This window comes from Sphaeramia orbicularis, chromosome 11 (assembly GCF_902148855.1).
Source record: "Sphaeramia orbicularis chromosome 11, fSphaOr1.1, whole genome shotgun sequence".
NCBI lineage: Eukaryota > Metazoa > Chordata > Actinopteri > Kurtiformes > Apogonidae > Sphaeramia > Sphaeramia orbicularis.
The window spans coordinates 52632798-52657554 of record NC_043967.1 but is presented as its reverse complement, the minus strand read 5'-3'; the positions used below and the strand labels follow the sequence as shown (position 1 = coordinate 52657554).

General features: G+C 37.4%; 3 protein-coding genes across 3 annotated transcripts in view; 2 read left to right on the top strand and 1 right to left on the bottom strand.

Annotated features, from left to right (window-relative positions):
• LOC115428086 (glutamic acid-rich protein-like) overlaps positions 1 to 24757 on the bottom strand; it is a 657495-nt gene that overhangs the window by 129163 nt on the left and 503575 nt on the right. The gene's annotated exons all lie outside the window — the stretch shown is intronic.
• Positions 1 to 24757, top strand: part of LOC115428064 (zinc finger protein 37-like) — a 161745-nt gene that overhangs the window by 86390 nt on the left and 50598 nt on the right. Inside the window, exon 1 of the mRNA XM_030146873.1 lies at positions 7105 to 7408. Within this exon, the coding sequence (XP_030002733.1) occupies positions 7213 to 7408 (196 nt within the window). The 5' untranslated portion in view covers positions 7105 to 7212. Of the gene's footprint in view, positions 7409 to 24757 lie in introns of the transcript that reaches the window.
• LOC115428094 (zinc finger protein 569-like) overlaps positions 1 to 24757 on the top strand; it is a 34321-nt gene that overhangs the window by 4957 nt on the left and 4607 nt on the right. Inside the window, exons 3-4 of the mRNA XM_030146927.1 lie at positions 5522 to 5718; positions 19288 to 19430. The gene's annotated coding sequence lies outside the window, so the exon portion shown is untranslated. The remainder of the gene's footprint in view (positions 1 to 5521; positions 5719 to 19287; positions 19431 to 24757) is intronic.

The window sequence follows — 24757 nt, the reverse complement described above, 5'->3', positions numbered from 1 at the left end:
GGCCAGGATCTGAGTAAGGACCTGACCCAGTATGAACCCACCAGACCCCTCAGGTTATCTGGGTCCGGTCTGTTGTCAGTTCCCAGAGTCAGAACCAAACAAGGAGAAGCTGCGTTCAGCTTCTATGCTCCACATGTCTGGGACAAACTTCGAGAAAACCTCAGATCAGCAGAAACACTCAGTCTATTTAAATCCAGGTTAAAGACTCACCTGTTCTCAGCTGCATTTGAATAGAGTTTTTATTCATCACTTCAGATCTGCACTATTCCTTTTAAGCTAAAAGTTTTTATCTGTTTAATCTGCTTGTCTCTTTTATCTGTTTATCTGTTTTACCTATTTATCTGATTTTTGTTTGTTTTTCTCATGCCTTCTGCTGTAATGCTTTTAATGTTTTATATAAAGCACTTTGAATTGTCTTGTACATGAAATGTGCTATAGAAATAAAGCTGCCTTGCCTTGCCTTGCCTTGCCTTGCCTTGCCTTGCCTTGCCTTGCCAGGAAAGAAGCATTTGTTTCTGGAAATTAGACAATTTTAAGGGGATTTTTTTCAACATTGTAATTGCAAAGTAATATAAATTTAAGGCCACCCAGTTTAGAGAATAAATAATTGGGGATAAGATTCCAAATTGAAAGGGGGTTTTCAAGAAATTGTTTAATCCAGTTTATTTTAGAGGTGTTGTTTAAGGTTGAAAAGTCGAAAAAAGTTAGGCCACCCTGTTCATAAGAATTCATTCAAACTGATTTCCTAATGTAATGTATCCTGTTTTTCCACACAAAATTATAAAGCATTTTGTCAATAGATTCAGCAATCCTTTTGTCCACAGCAAGAGACAAAGCTGCGAAAGTCAAACATGATATACCTTCTGCTTTGGTCAACAGAATTCTCCCTCTAAACGTCAAATCTCGTTGTAGCCATGAATTAAATTTTTTCTGTACTTTCCCTGTAATGGGGTTGAAATTTAGAAAGCATCTAGTACTTAGATTCTTATTAATAACAATTCCAAGGTAAGTGACAGTGTCCTTAATAGGAATGTTACAGATGGAAGAAACATCACAGTTTTTGAAGGCAAATAACTCTCATTTCTTGATATTTAAACAGAGCCCAGAGGCACGAGAGAAAAACCTATTTATGTCAATGGCAGCTGAGACTTGTGAAACGTCCTTTAAAAAAAAAGTTGTGTCATCAGCCAGCTGGCTAATGATGAGCTCTTTTCCAGCTATATTAATACCTTTTAAATGGTTGCATTTGATCAAGTCCACAAGTAACTGGGTACAAATCAGAAATAAGTATGGAGAGACCAGGCAGCCTTGTCTGACTCCACGTTGTAAATAGAATCTGGGAGACGTACCTGAAAATAGTTTGATTGAGCAATTTGCATTTTTATAAGATAAGAAATTCCTTTATTGATCCCACAATGGGGAAATTCACAGTGTTGTCAGCAGCAAAAACATACACATAAACATACACATAAAACAAACAGTCATATCAATTTGAGTAAAAAAGTGTTTAAAAGGAGAGTGCAAATATGGTTTGATATGAATGTGGTGCAAATGGTTATAAAATATTAAAAAAAAAAAAATATATATATATATATATATATATATATATATGTAATACGGTTTTGAATATATACAAATTTGGACAGGTGCGGTTTTAGATATATTATTTATTATATATAATATATATAATAAATTATTATATATAATATACACTACCAGTCAAAAGTTCGGACTCACCTTCTCATTTAAGTGGCATGAGATGGACCACAGATGGCCAATAAGTGCTCAGCATCACTGGGAACTCCTTCAAGATTTTTGGAAAACATTTCAGGTGACTACCTCATGAAGCTCATCCAGAGAACGCCAAGAATGTGCAAAGCAGTAATAAAAGCAAAATGTGGCTATTTTGAAGAAGCTAAAATAAAAACATGCTTTGAGTTATGTCACACTTTTTTTAAAACTACATAATTCCATATGTGTTCATTCATAGTTTTGATGCCTTCAGTGAGAATCTACAATGTAAATAGTCATGAAAATAAAGAAAAAACAGGTGAGTCCAAACTTTTGACTGGTAGTGTATTATATTATATATCATTTATACGTAGTTTTACTAGCCTTACAGAAGTAGGGGCCAAAACCAAACTTTTCTAAGGCTTGATATATAAAGTTGTGTTCAATGGAATCGAAGGCTTTGTGGAAGTCTTAGAAGAAAATTAAGCTGTCATCATCATAAAGATCAGCATAGTCAATAAGGTCTAGGACAAGACGGATGTTGTTGGACATGTGTCTGTGCTTTGTGAAGCCACTTTGGGTTTCATCAATGATGTCGTCTAAAACATTTTTAATTCTGCTGACAAAAATTTGGGCGAAGATTTTATCATTGTTGTTAAGAAGGCAGATGGGACGCCAGTTATCAATCAGAAGTGGGTCTTTTCTAGGCTTCGGGATTAGAGTTAATTGTCCTTGAGATAAAGTGGGAGGGAGAATTTGATTATTGATGCTTTCTGCATACACACCATGAAGAAAGGGGGCTAGTTGTTCTGCAAAACTAAAATAAAATTCAGATGTTAGACCATCAACTCCAGGGGATTTATTGAGTTTTAAACGGTTAATCGCAGACAGAACTTCTGATCACCTGTAGTCTTTAATTTGTAGGAACTTTAATGACGTCATGAATGCACTCTGACCCGGAAGCACAAATGCGGCTCTAACTTTGTGTTGTTTATTTTTAATGAAAGTCGTCCGTCCTCTCTCAGTGTTACTAACCACCAGGAGAACCTCTGTATCTGGATGGAACTGACCAAATGAATGTTCTGTTCACATTCTGTGTCTGCTTTGCTCTTTATTTGTCTGTTATTAGCTCAGTGATGCTAATGTTAGCTTAGCTCGCTGGCTGCTAACAGACCTGTCAGTGTGTGATGAAGACAAACTGTTTCTGACGGAGTTTGTGTGAAGAAAAGGTGAAAAATGGCCCAAAAGGTGCAGATTCTGAGGTCACTGGTGGAGCAGAGACTAACTGCAGCAGCTGAAGAGATATTTGGGCTGTTTGAAAGAACCATAGCAGAGTACGAGGAGGAACTTTGTCGAACTAAAGAAGAAAACCAGAGACAGAGACAAATACTGGACTGTGTTTGGAATCCCAGAGTCCTGCTCCACAAAACAGGTTTGGACACATTTGTCTCTAGTTTAGCCAAAGGTCTTAATGGAAATGAAATGACATACATTTTAATTATTTAAACTTTACATACCTACAACGATTTTTGTGATGACTGCCAAATCATATTTTTTTCTCTAGATTTGACCTTTATTAGGTGATTTATTACTGTTTATTAATATTATCCCCTGCGTTTTCTTTTCCAGTGAAAATTTGATATATTTTTTCGTTTATTTCACTGCTCATGTAAATGTGCATAAAACCCAGAGTAAATTCAAGGGTTATATCATCAAAGCAGAGAAAACTGGAGAAAATGAGCCTTTTTTTTTTCAGGAAAACATATCATAAACTGAACATAGAACAAGTGTCTCCATTCACTGTCACTTTTCAAACTCCATGGGTTTTACTGGTGACTGAATGTTGTAGAAGATGACAGTGTTTCCACGTTCGCTACAGAGCCTCTGAACGACCAAATGGGTGATATCTGATGACCACGAAAACATATCAAACTGCATTTTACACCAATTATTTACATGTATTGATAGGATTAGTGGATGATCAGATATTAGACATTTTAGATCAGCATATGCTTTTGGATGTTCGAGTTTTCAATGGTTGATATTGGATATTTTCATTTCCAAGTATAATACTTTACTTTTACAAATATTATAAAATGTCAAATGTAACATTTATTTAATGAATGAAAATCTGATAGTTCTGTTTACAAAAGTGTTACCTTTCTCTACATACAAGTCTAAAACACAGTTTTCTGAGGTTTTAGGAGTGTGTATCATGATTTATCTAATCAATACATTTATCTTTATCACTACTCTTTTGTCACGGATTTCTGTTCATTACTAAAGACTGAGCTTTTTATAGACTGATAATTCACTTCAAGGTCAGAAAATATTTAGTACCTCCAAGGGTGTGTGTGTGTGTGTGTGTGTGTGTGTGTGTGTGGGGGGGGGGGGGGGGGGGGGGGGGTGTCATCCTTTCAGACCTGTTTAAACTCTTCCAATAGAACTGACAGTTATCACCAAAATCTGACTGTAACTGAAAAGTCGAACTGTATTTCCTTGTATCTACAGACGTCCAGCAGCTGTTGGTGGTTAAAGAAGAGGTTCGTCCTGAGCATCAGGAGTGGAATCCTATTGTGGACCAGGAGGAACCAGAACCAGAGCCCCGACACATTAAAGAGGAACAAGAGGAACTGTGGACCAGCCAGGAAGCTAATATTACCAAGTTCCCATCCACTCCTGTCCCTGTGAAATGTGAAGATGATGATGATGATGAGTTTAATCAAACACCAACTGAGGAGAAAAAAGAGGAAGAAAATAGAGTGGACTGTGGAGGATCAGAACCACCCAGCAGCTTCTATCCACATAGACATTTACAAATAAAAATTAATGAGCAAAATGAAGACTCTGAGGAAACCGAGGACAGCAATGAAGACCAGATCCTGAACCACAAACCTGAGTCAAAACTTCCAACAAACAGCTCAACTGAACAGATGGAAACAGAAACTGATGGCGACGATGGTGGAGGATCAGAGCCAAACATTATCCTGGTCCACATGGAGAGTGTAAAGGGAAGAACCTTTGAGAGTAAGAGTTTACTGGAGGAACACATGGACACTCACACAGGACAGAAACTGGTTGGTTCTTCTGAATGTGAAGCAACATTTTCTCAAAAGAAAAACACAACACAGGAAACCAACTCACCCAGAGACATTATGAGAAAAAATAACTTGAGTCTAAGTGACCTGGAATGGAAAAATAAACTATACCACTGCTCTGCCTGCTCGAAAACATTCTGCTGGAAGTCAAAGTTTGAAGTCCACATGAGAATCCACACTGGAGAGAAGCCATTTTGTTGTTCAGTTTGTGGAACCAGATTCAAACAGAAGTCTAGTTTACGCAGTCACATGAAGTCCCACACGGGAGAAAAACCATTCAGATGTTCACTGTGTCAGAAGTCTTTTAGAGACCGAAGTGAGGTCAAGAGACACATGATAGTCCACACAGGAGAGAGACCTTTCAGCTGTGTAGTTTGTCAGAAATGCTTCACACGTAAAGATCATCTTCAGACACATATGAGGATTCACACAAGAGAATAGAATGTCACATTCACAAGAATCAGACCAACAGAGACTAAAGAATAATGATACAGTAACATTTTAGAGGAGAATCTGCATAAATAATTTAATCTGATTTATTTTTCTTAGCTTTTTTTTTCTTAATTATTTTTTCAATGGTGCCATTTTTTTTTTAAATTAAATGAATGCAAATGTATCTTTTGTCTGTTCTCTTCTTTTCGTAATTATAAGACTTTTTTTTTTCTGAGATCAGCTGTTGAAGAGTTGAAGAGTCAGACTAACAGGATCCAAATGATCACAACAGCTGAGAACTAGAGGTGAAAGAGGTTAAAGCAACACAATAAAAACATTTGTCAATAGTTTCCACCATGTCCCTCACAAACTTACCAAGAAATCACATTATTCATGTCTGAAATTCATCTTTAACTCTATAATAAACATAATTGTTGAAAATAATGTGTAAATCAAAGTAAAAAGTACATCACTTCTCATCAGACTCAATGTAATGAATCAGTAAATGTGGAACTGAACACAGCATGAAAAAACAGCTTTTTGTCTTCTGTAGATAGACAAAGTTCCAATCTGGGCTAAATCACACTGAATCAAAAAAGGGAAATCAGAATTTATCAGAATCACATCAAGATGTTGAGTTACACTATTCACACAAAGGTATTGGGACACATTGAATTCAGGTGTTTCAATATTAATAGGGGGCGGGGCCATAAAACAATGACTAATATCTTAATATAATTTCATGTTAAAATAAATATTTGTATTTCATCTTTAGAGCTAATTTTGTTTATATTTTTATCTACATGTACAAAATGCAGACTTTGTGTTGATGTCATTATCATAACATAATTGTTTTAAATGTTTTACCTCTAGAAAATCTGAGTGAAATCATTTACCATCACTTACTTCACCCAAACAAGGGAAAAGTAAACATGTGAATGGAGGAAATGGATTTGAGAGATATTCCACAGTTCATCTGCTTGTATCAGACATCATAGCAGAACAGAACATGTTTCACCACATCTACTGATGAGACTCAGTCTGTCAGTTCTAGAGTCTGAACTTTGAGAAGAATACAGATCACAAATGTGTTTTCCAATCTGGATAAAATGGAAAGTCCCGATTTCATCTTTTTATCATTTTATACTGAACCAAATATTTGTGTATATACTAACTTGTCCTTAACATCCTGATGGGCTGAAGAAGTTCATATTTGGAATTAATGCGTCTGATTGAGGTAAAACCAGATACTTTTCAACAATTAGCAAAATCATTGTTTGTTAGTGACATCAAGCAAATTGTAAAAAAAAAAAAAATTATGCTTGCTTTTTTTTTTTTTTTTTTTTTTTTTTTTACTTTTGCTCTCGTTTTACTGTCTGATATTTATCAGCTACCAGCTTCTGCCAATAATACCAGTAGTTTGTTTGTGTGGATTAGTAGATTAGTTTGGACAAATCCAGTGCTTAACAAATGTGTCAGACCACCTTTCCCTATTTGAGTTCATCCACCATCATGGAATGCTTAATGCAGAGTCGTTCATTTTCTATGAGCTTTATAAGTTTTACCATTTCCAAAAGCAATTACTAGGAATTCAACAGGAATGTTCATAATCTAAAGAAACTGTCTAATACATTAATGTTACTCTGACGATGGAGCTAACAGAAAATGTCAACACACTGCTGCTACATTTTAAAGAATGACAAGTTTTCTGGTTCCTCCTGATCATCTGTAGTCTTTTATTTTGAAGGAGCTTTTAAGACGTCACGAATGCACTCTGACCCCGGAAGCACTAAAGCGTCTCTGACTTTACATTGATTATTTCTAATGAAAGTCCCCCGTCCTCGCTAAGTATTGCTAAAGTTAGCTCAGCTCGCTAGCTGCTAACAGACCTGCAAGTGTGTGATGAAGACGAACTGTTTCTGACGGAGTTTTTGGGAAGAAAAAGTGAAAAATGTCCCCAAAAGTGCAGATTCTGAGGTCACTGGTGGAGCAGAGACTAACTGCGGCTGTTGAAGAGATATTTGGGCTGTTTGAAAGAACCATAGCAGAGTACGATGAGGAACTTTGTCGAACTAAAAAAGAAAACCAGAGACAAAGACAAATACTCGACTGTGTTTGGAATCCGAGAGTCCTGATACACAAAACAGGTTTGGACACATTTGTTTCTAGTTTCGCCAAAGGTCTTAATGAATATTATAACAGCATATATATATATATATATATATATATATATATATATATATATATATATATATATATATATATATATATTTAATTTATGTAAGCTTCACATACCTACAACTATTTATGTGATGACTATCAAATCCAATTTTTTCTCGAGATTTGACCTTTTTTTTTTTTTAAGTGATTTATTACCATTTATTAGTATTATCCCTTGTTTTTTTTATTTATTTATTTTATTCTTATTTTTCTGTGAAAATCTGATGTATTTCTTTGTTTATTTCACTTCTCATGTAGATGTCTTTAAAACCCAGAGTAAATTCAAAGGTTTATCAAAGTAGAGTAAACTGGAGAAAATTAAACTTTTTTTCAGGAAAACATATCATCAACTGAACTTAAGACAAGGCAAGGCAGATTTATTTGTATAGCACAATTAGTACTAAGGGCAATTCACAGTGCTTTACAAAAATGGAAAAGAGGTTAAAAACACACAATTGCAATTAAAACATAATCAATAAAATATAAATAATAATCAGTTAAAACAAAGTAAAAGAGAAGATTGCAGATAGAACCCTTTCAGCTGTTCTATGCACAGTTGAACAGAGCCATTTTCAGCCTGGACTTAAACATTGTCAGAGTAGAGATCTGTCTCACGTTATCAGGAAGACTGTTCCAGAGTTTAGCTGCATGGAACTGAAACACAGAACTGAAACGCAGCTTCACCATGTTAAGTCCTGACTCTGGGCACCAACAAAAGACCAGTCCCTGAGGTTCTCAGGGTTCGAGATGGTTCATATGGGACCAACATGTCACAGATGTACTTTGGTGCTAGACCATGGACAGACTTATAGACCAGCAGAGCTGTTTTAAAGTCTATTCTCTGAGTGACAGGAAGCCAGTGCAGAGATCTGAGCACAGGACTAATATGGTCGTACTTCCTGTTTCTAGTCAGGACCCGAGCAGCAGCATTCTGGATGTACTGCAGCTGTCTTACAGCTCATTTAGAGAGTCCAGTGAGAAGGCCGTTACAGTAGTCTAACCTGCTAGAGATAAATGCATGAATAAGTCTGTCTAAGTCTGGTTTAGACAATAAACCTTTGATTCTGGCAATGTTTTTGAGATGGTAAAAGGCTGATGATGTAATTGATTTAATGTGGCTGTTAAAGTTTAGGTCTGAGTCCATTATTAACCCTAGATTTCTAACCTGATTTTTAGCTTTTAGAGTAAGAGATTCCAGATGACTGCTGACACTTTCTCTGGGTTTTTGTGGGTAAAGACAATGACTTCAGTCTTGTCTGAGTTTAGTTAGAGAAAGTTGTTTTGCATCCACTCAGTGATCTGTTGGAGGCAGTGACAGAGTGAGTCCACAGGCCCATGTTCACCTGCTGTCAACGAGATGTAAATCTGAGTGTCGTCTGCATAGTTATGGCAGGACACGTTATTACTGCGTATTAACAGGCCCAGGGGCAACATGTAAAGATTGAACAAGAGGGGTTCCAGGATGGACCCCTGGGGGACCCCACAGGTCACTGTCATTTGGTTTGACACACAGTTTCCGATATGAGCAAAATACTTCCTGTCCTCAAGGTAGGACTTGAACCATTTCAGGGCAGGACCAGAGATACCTACCCAGTCCTCTAACCTCTGTAACAGGATCACATGATCGACTGTGTCAAATGCAGCACTCAGATCTAGCAGGACTAAGACAGTTACTTTACCTTTGTCTGTGTTCAGACGGATGTCATTTGTTACTTTGATCATAGTAGTCTCAGTACTGTGATGGGGCCTGAAACCTGACTGGAAATCATCAAAGCAGTTTTTCAATAGAAGAAAGTCAGAGAGCTGTTGGTAAACAACACTCTCAAGGACTTTACCTAAAAATGGCAGATTTGATATGGGGCGATAGTTGTTCAGTACTGTTGCATCAAGACTACTCTTCTTTAGGAGAGGCCTAATGACAGCAGTTTTCAAGGCCCTGGGAAATGTTCCAGATTGTAATGAAATATTAACTAAGTGAATGAGCTGGGGTAGCAAACTGCTCGGCACAGATTTTAGAAATCTGGTGGGCAACTCGTCAAGGCAACATGTGGCTTAACTCAGACTGGAGATGGTCTCTTGGACTGTTTTGTCTGTGACAGGTGCGAGATGTGTCAGCTCTGTAGGTGTCTGGAAGGTTGCAGTGGTAACTGTGTTGTGGAATTAACTGAGTGTTTAATGCCCTGAACCTTGTCATTCAAGAATGTTGCAAACTCATTGCACTTCAATGTGGAAACTAGTTCTGAAGGGAATGGAGCAGGAGGGTTTGTTAACCTATTAACTGTTGCAAACAGGACACGAGAGTTGTTACTGCACTTTGCAGTCATTTCTGAAAAATACCTCTCCCTTGTTTTATGCAAAATCTGGTTGAACACACACAACTGTTCTTTGTAAATCTCATAATGAACCTGAAGCTTAGACTTGCGCCATTTCCATTCGGCCCTCCGGCACTCCTTCTTCTGTGCCCTGACCGAGTCATCATTTCTCCATGGCACCTTCTGCCTATTTCTAACCCTTTTAACCTTAACAGGAGCAATGGTGTCCAGAACATTTAGAACACAAGAAGAATATGAGTTCAACAGATCGTCAACATTAGAACATGAGGTGTTTTCAAACCTAATCATCTCCATAAACAGCATGCCTGTGCTGTCATTAATGTGTCTCCTCCGAACAACTGCAGGTCCAGCCGTTGGTTTGGGAATTACTGACAGTTCAAAGAAGACACAGAAATGATCAGATAACGCAGCATCGACCACATTGACACTTGAAATATTTACCCCCTTTGTCATGAGCAGGTCCAGAGTGTGCCCTCTGTTGTGGGTGGGCTCACTCACATGCTGAATTAAACCAAAGGTTTCAAGGACAGCACAGAGTTCTTATGCATTTCTGTCACACATATTATCCACATGTACATTCAGATCACCTGTAATGGTGATACAGTCAAACTCTGTGCACACAACTGAAAGAATCTCAGTAAAATCATCAATAAAACTTTGACACTGTTGGGGAGGCCTGTATATGATTATGCAGAGTATGGAAGGAGATAAATTTAGCTTCATTTTGAAAGATACATACTCAAAAGATGAAAACACCCCAAATGACAGCTTATGGGTAACTATATCATCTCTTAATAATGCACATACACCTCCACCTTTTTTGTTTTCTCGTATTTCTGATATAGATGCAAAGTTAGTTGGGGTGGATTCAATCAAAACTGCTTTACCCGTCTTGCTATCAAGCCATGTCTCAGTTAAAATCAGAGATGGGTAATCCCAGCTCCACAGAGTAAAAGTCCTGCCATGTATTTGTTCCAACCACTCACTGAATCAGCCCATTTTGATGAGCCCAACTCCTCCTCCAGGTGGATGGGATAATGAGTGGAATCACCTGTGTTAAGTGAACAGGTAGAACCAATACATGGCAGGACTTTTACTCTATGGAGCTGGGATTACCCACCTCTGGTTAAAATCATAAAATCAAGATTATAAGAGGAAATAAATTATTAATTAAAAATGATTTGTTACATAAAGATCTGACTTTGAGCACCATGAGCTTCAGATTAGTTTTAGTGGGACCAGTTATCTGATGGCAAGGAATTTGGATTAAATTTGTCTTATTGGACCATCTAGTTGTTTCTTCTTTGTTCTATCTGTGACACAGTAGTGTTGGTATAGCGCTGGGGGAGACCGCTCTCTCCCTGGGCCTCAGGTTGATAAGTGCTTTATTGTGACTACAAGTCCTGGGACAGCAGAGGCCCTGGGTGTCCTAGTCACTGATAGCAGACAAGAGCTTGGGTTGGATGTTTGGTGTGGTAGACACCGGTGGGGGGGTCGAGTGGGAGGTGTTTGGGTGGGTGCAGAAGGGGAAGTGGAGTTCTTGGGGGGCAACGAGGGTAATGTCTGGAGGAGCGTAGAGTTCTGTAGTACTCGTGGTGATCTTGTGATATGCAGAGTGAGTGGAATCATCTTTAGTCCTGTTTTCACCAAGCTGTCAAGGTGGTTAGGAAAGCCCATTGGTGAAGGAGGAGATGAAAGGGACAGTGATGATTTTGCAGACGGTGTGGATGTGGCAGGTGGGTCCCAGCGCTGGGGTATGGGCTCCTGCAAAGATGTTGGAACTGAAGAAGCTCCTGGAGCTGAAGTTGTGGATGCAGCAGGTGGGGTCCTGGGCTGTGGTGAAGAAGACAACTGCTTCCATTCACTGTCATTTATTAAACTCCATTGGTTTTACTGGTTACTCAATGTTGTAGAAGATGATGATGTTTCCACATTCACTATGGAGCCTCAGAACATCCAAATGGGTCATATCTGATGATCATGAAAAGATAACAAACTGCATTTTACACCACTTATTTACATCTAATGAAAGGATTAGTCAATGAACAACTATTAGACATTTTAGATCAGTAGATGCTTTTGGATGATCAGGCTTTTAAGAGTTAATAGAGGATATTTTTATTTCTAAGTATAATACTTTATTTTTGCAAATATTATGAAACGTTAAATGTTACATTTATTTAATAAATAAAAGCTGATTGTTCCATTTACCAAAGTATTACCTCTCCCTAGATACAGCTATAGATCACACTTTTTTCCTGAGATTTTAGGAGTGTGTATCATTCTGATGGATCTAATCAATGCATTTGTTATTTTTATCACTACTCTTCTCTCACTAATTCCTATTCATGACTGAAGATTTAGTTTTTTATAGGCTGATAATTTACTTTACTATTTCAAACTCATACATTAGAACTGACAGTATTATCACCAAAATCTAACTATAACTGAAAAGTCTAACTGTATTTCCTTGTATCCTACAGACTTCCAGCACCTGTCAGTGGTTAAAGAAGAAGTTCCTGTTAAGCAGCAGAAATGGAATCCCATTGTGGACCAGGAAGAACCAGAACCAGAAACCTCAGATATTAAAGAGGAGCAGGAAGAACTATGGATCAGCCAGGAAGTTAATATCACCAAGTTCCCATTCCCTCCTTTACCTGTGCAGGGTGAAGATGATGATGAGAAGAAAGTTAAGTCCTCACAGCTTAATCAAAGACAAACTGAGGTGAACAAAGTGGAGGCAAATAAAGTGGACTGTGGAGGATCAGAACCATCCAGCAGCTTCTATCCACATAGACATTTACAAACAAAAACCCATGAGCAGAATGAAGACTCTGAGGAAACCGAGGACAGCGATGAAGACCAGACCCTGAACCACAAACCTGAGTCAAAGCTTCCAACAAACAGATCAACTGAACAGCTGGAAACAGACACTGATGGAGACGACGGTGGAGGATCAGAGCCAGACATTATCCTGGTCCACATGGAGAGTGTAAAGGGAAGAACCTTTGACAGTAAGAGTTTACTGGAGGAACACATGGACACTCAAACAGGACAGACTCTGGTTGGTTCTTCTGAATGTGAAGCAACATTTTCTCAGAAGAAAAACACAGCACAGGAAACAAACTCACCCAGAGACATGATGATGAATAATGACTTGATTCAAAGTGATGTGGAATGGGAAAAGAAACTTTACTATTGCTCTGTGTGCTTGAAAACATTTTCCCGAAAATCACATTTAGAAGTCCACATGAGAATCCACACTGGAGAGAAGCCATTTAGTTGTTCACTTTGTGGAAGCAGATTCAAACACAAGTCAAGTTTACGCAGTCACGTGAAGTCCCACACAGGAGAAAAACCATTCAAATGTTCACTGTGTCACAGATGTCTTAGAGACAGAAGTGAGGTCAGGAGACACATGAGAATCCACACAGGAGAGAGACCTTTTAGTTGTTCAGAATGCAGTAAAAGATTTACTCAGAGGACAACTTTGAAGAATCACATGAGGCTCCACACAGGAGAGAGACCTTTCAGCTGTTCAGTTTGTCAGAAACGCTTCAAACAGAAACATCATCTTCAGATACATATGAACATCCACACAGGGGAGAGACCTTTCAGCTGTGTAGTTTGTCAGAAACGCTTCACACGTAAACATCATCTTCAGATACATATGAACATCCATGCGAGAGAATACGCAGAATGACATGTTCACAGTAGGGTGACCAGGTGCTTACAAGCCACATGTGGGACAAGGAGTGTGTTTGTGTGGGACAATGTGGGACACGTAACTGTAATGCTGGAACAAAGTCTAGATTTTTAAACAATGTGCATCTTATTGTTGAGCTTATAAATTTGAATAACAACAATTTGATTTGGTTGCACACAGTATGCATATTTTTGTACTGAGCATTTTTCTTTTTTTTTTTTGCTTTTTTTGAACAGGTTTCAACGACTTTTTTTTGCTTGTAAGAACAAAACAAAAATCTACTTGTAAAAACTGAAAAAAAGAAACCTCAAGTTTCAAATATATTAATTTCTTTTAGAAAATCTGCTTTCTTTTTTTTTCATTTCAGTACATGTTCTCAGCCCTCAAAGGTAAACTAATCTATGTGCAATAATAAGGCCATAACTGACAACATTATAACAGCTGTTTTCCACTTACAGCCAACCTAAAATTACTTGGACCTAAAACCTTTATACATCCAAACACAGAACAGTCAAACATTTTGCATTCTAACACAGTAATACAAATAGAATAAGATAAAGAAAGTATCCTGTGGAATTTTGTCAAAAAATAAATATCCACATACTTAACAAAAGCATATTGGTTTGTTGTTTCTCAGTTCAACTCCAAACTTAAAAATAGTTAAAAGGGAATATGGATCAAATCTAACCAAACATCACATACATACAGTGTGTCGCTTCAAGTCATACTCGCCTCCATGTGCGATGGAGAAATAAGTTAGACATAGTTGGCAGAGTGCCCTCTGTAAATCCCCCCTACTGCTTTCACCCATGTATAAACATTTTCCCATTCTTTTCTGTATCTGTGTCTTCTTTTTTTTTTTGCGCGGAGTTTCCATGATTTCCGCCACTATTGGCATGCCAGTGTCTGAGGCTTTTGCCTTTGTTTTCTATGTCAGTGGGTGGAGGTCAGGAGGACACTGGTGACAGGTTGATGGACTCCTGACCCCACGTGTATGTTGGTTGATTGACAGCGGACACAGCAAATGGTTGATAGCGCTTTCTCCCCTATAAAATGAAAGTCAAGTTTGGAGGAAAGCGACTGCCCTACACTTTGGAGAGCCAGAGCCAATCAAATGCAGGACATCGTCTCAATTTGCAGGACATGGAAAATGGTCATAATGCTGTGCAGGCCTGCACAAAGCGGGACACCTGGTCACCCATGGGAATTAGACCTACAGAGACTAAAGAATATAAAGAATAATGATACAGGAGTGTTTTAGAGGGAAGTCTGTGTAAATATTTTTAACTAATTTTTTTGGTCTTATTTTCTATGTTAATTTTTCTTAATTATTTTCTATATTGTGGCATTTTTATTATTTTTTTATTAAATTAATGTAAATATTCCCTTTGTCGGTTCTCTTCTTTGTAATTAGAAGAAAAGATTGAATTATTTTTACTGAGATCAGCAGTTGAAGAGTCAGACTAACAGGATCCAAATTACCACATCAGCTGAGAACTAGAGGTGAAAGCCAACACAATAAGAATGTTTGCTGATGGTTTCCACCATATTCCTCAGTTCTTTTCTAGAAATCATATTATGTATGTCTGACATCAATCTTTGATTTTATGATAAACATATTTGTTGAAAATAACATGTAACTCAAAGTTATAAATACATAACTTATAAATCTACATGACTGAACATCAGACTCAATGTAATACATCAGTGAATATGGAACTGGAAATATGACAACAAAACAGAACTTTTTGTCTGCTACTGAAGGAAAAAAATCTATCCACACTACAAATCAGGCTGAATCAAAAACCTGAAATCAGAATTTTGTCACAGTCGTTGGAAATGAATTTTAGAAACATTCTAGAAACAAACTCTTCATCTGCTTGTATCAGACATGATAGAGAAAAGAACAGAAGATGTTGCACCACATGTACAAATGAATCTCAGTCTGTTAATGTTAGACTCTCAACTTTTAGGAAAATAAAGATCACAAATGTGTTCTCCAATCTGGATACAATGGAAAGTCCAGATTTTAGCTTTTTATCACTTTGAACTGAACCAAATAATTCTGTCAGGTGTTGGAATCATCTCAATGCTGGTTATTTAGAATTTTTAGAATTAATACACTGATTTGATATGCTGCAAATGGATATATATTGACTTGTCTGTAACATCCTGATGGGTGGGAGAAGTTCAGATTTCAGATTAATGCATTTGATTGAGGTAAAAGTAGATATTTTTCGCCAAGTAGCAAAATCATTGTTTGTCAGTTACATCAAACTAATTGTAGAAAATCTGAATGCCTGCAATTTTTAACTTTTGAGCTCTTGTTTTACTGTCTGATACTTATCTACTACCACCACCAGCTTCTGCCGGTAATACCAGTAGTTTGTTCTTGTGGATTTATGGTTTAGTTTGGACAAATCCAGTACTTAACAATTGTATCAGACCACCTTTCCCTATTTGAGTTCATCCACCATCATGAAGTGCTTTAAAGCAGATTCTTTCATTTTCTGTGAGCTTTGGATGTTTTACCATTTTCAGCAGATATGTTAATAATCTACAGCAGCTGTGGCATAAACTTCATATTGGGTGGTGGTCAAACACAATGTTATTCTGACAATGGAGCTAAAAGAAAATGTCAACTCAATACTGCTACATTTTAAAGAATGACTAGTTTTCTGGTTCCTCCTGATCATCTGTAGTCTTTTATTTTGAAGGAGCTTTCATGACGTCACGAATGCACTCTGACCTCCGGAAGCACTGATGCGTCTCTGACTTTACATTGTTTATTTCTAAGGAAAGTCCTCTGTTTTCTCTTTTACAGTGTTTGGTTACGTCCAACTGAACCAACGGAACCTCTGTATCCGGATTAAACCACCTGACTGAACTTTGTTCTGTTCACATTCTTTGTTTTTGTTTACTCCTGATTTATCTATTTTTCGCTAAAGTTAGCTTAGCTCGCTAGCTGCTAAAATACCTGTCAGTGTGTGATGGAGACAAACTGTTTCTGACGGAGTTTTTGGGAAGAAAATGTGCCAAAAAGTACAGGTTCTGAGGTCACTGGTGGAGCAGAGACTAACTGCAGCAGCTGAAGAGATATTTGGGCTGTTTGAAAGAACCATAGCAGAGTACGAGGAGGAACTTTGTCGAACTAAAGAAGAAAACCACAGACAAATACTGGACTGTGTTTGGAATCCGAGGGTCTTGATACACAAAACAGGTTTGAACACATTTGTCTCTAGTTTAGCCAAAGGTCTCAATGGAAATGAAACAGCATATATTTACATTGCTTCACATACCTACAACTATTTTCGTGATGACTGGCAAATAATGTTTTTTTCTCTGGATTTGACCTTTTTTAAGCGATTTATTACCATTTATTAGTATTATCCCGTGCGTTTTTGATTTATCAGTGAAAATCTGATATATTTCTTTGTTTATTTCACTGCTCATGTAGATGTGCATACAACCCAGAGTAAATTCAAAGGTAATTTTATCAAAGCAGAGAAAGCTGGGGAAAATTAGACTTTTTTTCAGGAAAACATATCAACTGAACTTAAAACAAGTGTTTCCATTCACTGTCACTTATCAAAGTAAATGGGTTTTATTGATGACTCAATGTTCTAGAACAGGGGTTGCAAACCCTGGCCCTGGAGAGCCACTATCCTGCATGTTTTAGATGTGTCCCTCTTCCAACACACCTGATTCAAATGATAAGCTTATCATCAAGCTCTGTAGAAGCCTGGTAACGACCGTCAGGTGTGCTGAAAGAGGGAAACATCTAAAACATGCAGGATAGTGGCTCTTCAGGACCAGGGTTGGTCACCCCTGTTCTAGAAGATGACAGTGTTTCCACTTTCTCTGCAGAACCTCTGAACATCCAGATGGGTCATATCTGGTGACCGTGAAAATATGACTAACTGCATTTTACACTGCGGTTTTCTCAGGTTTTAGGAGTGTGTATCATGATTTATCTAATCACTACATTTATCTTTAGCCCTACTCTTTTGTCACTGATTCCTGTTCATTACAAAAGACTTAGGTTTTGATCGGCTGATAATTTACTTCAAGGTCAAAAAAATACTATCTCCCAGAGAGGGGTTCTTACTTTCAGACCTGTTTGAACTTTTACTATAGAACTGACAATATTTTCACCAAAATCTAACTGTAACTGAAAAGTTAAACTGTATTTCCTTGTATCTTACAGACGTCCAGCAGCTGTCAGTGGTAAAAGAAGTAGTTCTTCCTGAGCAGCAGGAGTGGAATCCCATTGTGGACCAGGAGGAACCAGAACCAGAGCCCCCACACATTAAAGAGGAACAGGAGGAACTGTGGACCAGCCAGGAAGTGAATATCACAAAGTTTCGATCCACTCCTGTCCCTGTGAACAGTAAATATGATGGGGAGAAAGTTAAGTCCTCACAATTTAATCAATTACAAACTGAGGAGAACAAAAAGGAAGCAAATAAAGTGGACTGTGGAGGATCAGAACCATCCAGCAGCTTCCATCCACATAGACATTTACAAATAAAAATTAATGAGCAGAATGAAGACTGTGAGGAAACCGAAGACAGCGATGAAGACCAGACCCTGAACCACAAACATGAGTCAAAGCTTCCAACAAACAGCTCAAATGAGCAGATGGAAACAGAAACTGATGGAGACGATGGTGGAGGATCAGAGCCAGATATTAACCTGGTCCACATGGAGAGTGTAAAGGGAAGAACCTTTGAGAGTAAGAGTTTACTGGAGGAACACATGGACACTCACACAGGACAGAAACTGGTTGGTTCTTCTGAATGTGAAGAAACATGTTCTCAGAAGAAAAACACGACACAGGAAACCAACTCACCCACAGACATTATGACAAAAAATAACTTAAATCTAAGTGACTTGGAATGGAAAAATAAACTATACCACTGCTCTGTGTGCTCAAAAACATTCTGCTGGAAGTCAAAGTTAGAAGTCCACATGAGAATCCACACTGGAGAGAAGCCATTTTGTTGTTCAGTTTGTGGAACCAGATTCACACAGAACTCAGCTTTACGCAGTCACATGATGTCCCACACAGGAGAAAAACCATTCAGATGTTCAATGTGTCACAAATGTTTTGGAAACAGGAGTAAGGTCAGGAGACACATGAGATTCCATACAGGAGAGAGACCTTTTAGTTGTTCAGAATGCAGTAAAAGATTTACTCGGAGGACAGCTTTGAAGAATCACATGAGAGTCCACACAGGAGAGAGACCTTTTACCTGTGTAGTTTGTCAGAAACGCTTCACACGTAAATGTCATCTTCAAACACATATGAGGATCCACACGAGAGAACAGACAGAATTTCACTTTCACAGGAATCAGACCAACACAGATTAAAGAACATGAAGAATAATGATAAAGTAAAATTTGTGAGGAAAATCAGCAAAAATCATTTCAACTGATTTATTTTTCCCACGTTTATTTTTCTTAATTATTTTTTAAATGGTGCCATTTTTTTAATTAAATAAATGTAAATACATCCTTCGTCTTTTCTTTTTTAAATTAGAAGATTGCTTTTTAAAACTGAGATCAGCAGTTCAAGAGACAGACTAACAGGATCCTACTTATCACATCAGGTGAGAACTAGAGGTAAAACAGGATAAAGCAAGACAATAAAAACATTTGTCGATAGTTTCCACCATGTCCCTCACAAACTTACCTAGAAATCACACTATTCATGTCTTAAACTCTATAGTAAACATAATTGTTGAAAGTAATGTGTAAATCAAAGTAATAAATACATAACTTCTAAATCTACATAACTGAACATGAGACTCAATGTAACGAATCAGTAAATGTGGAACTGAACACAGGATGAAAAAACAGCTTTTTGTCTTCTACAGAAAGAAAAAGTTCAAATCTTGACTAAATCAGGTTCAATCAAAAACCTGAAATCAGAATTTGTCAGAATCACATCACGATGTTGAGTTACACCATTAATTTCATATTAAAATAAATGTTTGTATTTCATCTTTAGAGCTAATTTTGTTGACATTGTCATCTACATGTACAAAATGCATACTTTTATTTAATTTGACATCATGTTGACATTTTTTTTTGGTATTATAATTGTTTTAAATGTTAGACCTCTAAAAAATCTGAGTGAAATCATTTTCCATCACTTCACCCAAACAAGGAAAAAGTCAAGATGTGAGTGGAGGAAATGGATTTGAGAGATATTCCACACTTCATCTGTTCATCTGCTTGTATCAGACATCATAGACAGCAGAACAGAACATGTTTCACCACATGTACCAATGAGTCTCAGTCTGTTAATTTTAGAGTCTGAACTTTGGAGAGAATACAGATCACAAATGTGTTCTCCAATGTGGATACAATGGAAAGTTCAGATTTCAGCTTTGTATGGGTGCGGACTGAACCCAATATTTGGATATATATACTGACTTGTCTTTAACATCCTGATGGGCTGAAGAAGTTCAGATTTAGAATTTGTGCATCTGACTGAGGTAAAACCAGATATTTTTCACCAATTAGCAAAATCATTGTTTGTCAGTGACATCAAACTAATCATAAAAAAATTTTGACGCTTGCAATTTGTGACTTTTGAGCTCTTATTTTGATGATTTTGATTATTAAATTTTGGTGGTGATCGGGGGGCAGATCTGTCTTGGCAGAGGTCTATGCTCTCTGAGTGCTTTTCTTGTTTTACTGTCTGTTTTTTATCTACTACCAGCACCAGCTTCTGCCAATCATACCAGTTGTCTTTTGTGTGGATTTGTGAATTAGTTTGGACAAATCCAGTGCTGAACAAGAAAAGCACTCGGAGAGAGCAGACCACCGCCAAGAGAGATCTGCTGCCCCCCCCCATCACCACCAAAATTGAATCATCTTGTGCCAGTATCAACATTTCCTGAAAATTTCATGAAAATCCGTCAATAACTTTTTGAGTTATCTTGTTAACAAACAAACACACACGCACACACACAAAGCAAAGTGATCACAATACTTCCTGGCAGAGGTAACAAATGTATCAGACCATCTTTCCCTATTTGAGTTCATCCACCATCATGAAGTTTTTTAAAGCAGTCTTTCATTTTCTATGAGCTTTTAAAGTTTTACCATTTTCAACAGGAATGTTAATAATGTACAGCAGCTGTGGTATAAACTTCACATTGGGTGGTGGTCTAATACGTTAATGTTACTCTGACAATGGAGCTAACAAAAAATGTTAATTCAACACTGCTACATTTTTTTTTAAAATTCCTTTTCTGGTTTCTCCTGATCATCTGTAGTCTTTTATTTTGTAGGAGCTTTCATGACGTCACGAATGCACTCTGACCCTGAAACCGCTAAAGCCTCTCTAACTTTACATGGTTTATGTCTAATGAAAGTCCTCCGTTTTCTGCTTTATTTTCAGCCAAACCAGTAGAACCTCTGTATCCGGATGAAACCGACTGACTAAACTTTGTTCTGTTCACATTCTGTGTCTGTTTTACTGCTGATTTATCTGTTATTAGCTTAGTGATGCTAAAGTTAGCTTAGCTCGCTAGCTGCTAACAGACCTGTCAGTGTGTGATGAAGACGAACTGTTTCTGAAGGAGTTTTTGGGAAGAAAAGTTGGAAAAATGGGCCAAAAAGTGCAGATTCTGAGATCACTGGTGGAGCAGAGACTAAGTGCAGCTGCTGGAGAGATATTTGGGCTGTTTGAAAGAACCATAGCAGAGTACGAGGAGGAACTTTGTCGAACTAAAGAAGAAAACCAGAGACAAAGACAAATACTGGACTGTGTTTGGAATCCGAGAGTCCTGATATACAAAACAGGTTTGGACACATTTGTTTCTAGTTTCGCCAAAGGTCTTAATGGAAATGAAGCAGTATATATACATTTTAGGTATTTAAGCTTCACATACCTACCACTATTTTCGTGATGACTGCCAAATAATGTTTTTTCTCTGGATTTGACTTTTTTTTAAGTGATTTATTACCATTTGTTAGTATTATCCGCTGCGTTTTTGATTTTTCAGTGAAAATCTGATATGTTTCTCTGTTGAAGTTACTGCTCCTTTAGATATGTATCAAAGCCAGAGTAAATTCAAAGGTTATTTTGTCAAATGTGAGAAATCTGGAGAAAATGAGACTTTTTTGCAGGAAAACCTATCATTAACTTAACTTAAAACAAGTGTCTCCATCCACTGTCATTTATCAAACTCCATGGGTTTTACTGGTGACTCAATGTTGTAGAAGATGACAGTCTTTTTATGTTCACTACAGAGCCTTTGAATGACCAAATGGGTCATATCTGATGAACGTGAAAAGGTGATAAACTGCATTTTACATCAATTATTTACATGTACTGATAGCATTAGTCAATGAACAGCTATTAGACATTTTAGATCAGCATATGCTTGTGGATGTTCAGGCTTTTAATCAGTACATTTATCTTTATCACTACTCTTTTGTCACAGATTTCTGTTCATTACAAAAGACTTAGTTTTTTATGGGCTGATACTTCAAGGTCAGAAAATATGTATTATCTTGGGGGTGGTGTTGTTTCAACTCTTCCAATAGAACTGACAGTGTTATCACCAAAATCTGACTGTAACTGAAAAGTCTAACTGTATTTCCTTGTATCTACAGACGTCCAGCAGCTGTCAGTGGTTAAAGAAGAGGTTCCTCCTGAGCAGCAGGAGTGGAATCCCATTGTGGACCAGAAGGAACCAGAACCAGAACCCCCACACATTAAAGAGGAACAGGAGGAACTGTGGACCAGCCAGGAAGTGAATATCACCAAGTTCCCATCCATTCCTGTCCCCATGAAGTGTGAAGATGATGCTGAGGAGAAAGTTAAGTCCTCACAGCTTAATCAAAGACAAACTGAGGAGAACAAAAAAGCAAATGAAGTAGACTGTGGAGGATCAGAACCAGTCAGCAGCTTCCTTCCACATAGACATTTACAAACAAAAACCAATGAGCAGAATGAAGACTGTGAGGAAACCGAGGACAGCGATGAAGACCAGACCCTGAACCACAAACATGAGTCAAAGCTTCCAACAAACAGCTCAACTGAACAAAGGGAAACAGAAACTGATGGAGACGACGGTGGAGGATCAGAGCCAGATATTAACCTGGTCCACATGGAGAGTGTAAAGGGAAGAACCTTTGACAGTAAGAGTTTACTGGAGGAACACATGGACACTCACACAGGACAGAAACTGGTTGGTTCTTCTGAATGTGAAGCAACATTTTCTCAGAAGAAAAACATGACACAGGAAACAAATTCACCCAGAGACATGATGAATACTGACTTGATGCTAAATGGTCTAGGATGTGAAAAAAAACTGTACCACTGCTCTGTGTGCTCGAAAACATTCTGCAAGAAGTGGTATTTAAAAATCCACATGAGAATCCACACTGGAGAGAAGCCCTTTTGTTGTTCAGTTTGTGGAATCAAATTCACCCACAAGTCAATTTTACACAGTCACATGAAGTCCCACACAGGAGAAAAACCATTCAGATGTTCACTGTGTCACAAATGTTTTAGAGACAGGAGTAACCTCAAGAGACACATGAGATTCCACACAGGAGAGAGACCTTATAGCTGTTCAGAATGCAGTCAAAGATTTACTCAGAGGACAGGTTTGAAGAATCACATGAGGCTCCACACAGGAGAGAAACCTTTTAGCTGTGTAGTTTGTCAGAAACACTTCACACATAAACATCATCTTCATTCACACATAAAGATCCATGCGAGAGAATAGACAGAATGTCACATTCACAGGAATCAGACCAACAGAGACTAAAGATATGAAGAATAATGATACGGTAAAATTTTTGAGGAAAATCTGCATAAATCATTTTAACTGATTTATTTTTCCCCACGTTTATTTTTCCTAAGTATTTTTTCAATGGTGCCACTTTTTTTTTTTAAATTAAATGAATCTAAATACATCCTTCATCTATTCTCTTCTTTTTGTAATTACAAGACTTTTTTTTTTTTTTTACTGAGATCAGCAGTTGAATATTCACACAAACAAGATCCCAATCATCACAACAGCTGAGAGCTAGAGGCACAAGAGGTTAAAGCAACACAAAAACATTTGTCAATAGTTTCCACCATGTCCCTCACAAACTTACCTAGAAATCACACTATTCATGTCTGAAATCCATCTTTAACTCTATAATAAACATAATTGGTGAAAGTAATGTGTAAATCAAAGTAATAAATACATAACTTCTAAATCTACATAACTGAACACCAGACTCAGTGTAATGAATCAGTAAATGTGGAACTGAACACAGGACAAAAAACAGCTTTTTGTTTTCTACGGAAAGAAAAAGTTCCATTCTCGACTAAATCAGGCTGAGTCAAAACCTGAAATCAGAATTTGTCAGAATCACATCAGGATGTTGAGTTACACTATTCAGACAAAGGCATAGGCACACATTGAATTCAGGTGTTTCAATAGTAATAGGGGGCAGGGCTATAAAACGATGACTAATGTCTTAATGTAATTTCATATTAAAGTAAATATTTGGATTTCATCTTTAGAGCTAATTTTGTCTACATTGTCATCTACATGTACAAAATGCAGACTTTGCGTTTATTTAATTTGCTATAATGTTGAAATTTTTTGGTATTATAATTGTTTTAAATGTTTTACCTCTAGAAAATCTGAGTGAAATTATTTACCATCACTTACTTCACCCAAACAAGGAAAAAATCAAGATGTGAGTGGAGGAAATGGATTTGAGAGATATTCCACACTTCATCTGTTCATCTGCTTGTATCAAACATCATAGACAGCAGAACAGAACATGTTTCACCACATGTACCAATGAGTCTCAGTCTGTTAATTTTAGAGTCTGAACTTTGAGGAGAACACAGATCACAAATGTGTTCTCCAATCTTGATGAAATGGAAAGTCCAGATTTCAGCGTTGTATCATTTTGGACTGAACTCAATGTTTGGCTATATGTACTGACTTGTCTTTAACATCATGATGGGCTGAAGAAGTTCAGATTTAGAATTTGTGCATCTGACCGAGGTAAATCCAGATATTTTACACCGATTAGCAAAATCATTGTTTGTCAGTGACATCAAACTAATTGTAAAGTATTTTGATGCTTGCAATTTTTAGCTTTTGAGCTCTTATTTTACTGTCTGATATTTATCTACTGTCAGCACCAGCTTCTGTCAATAATACCATTAGTTTTTTTTGTGTGGATTAGTTTGTACAAAT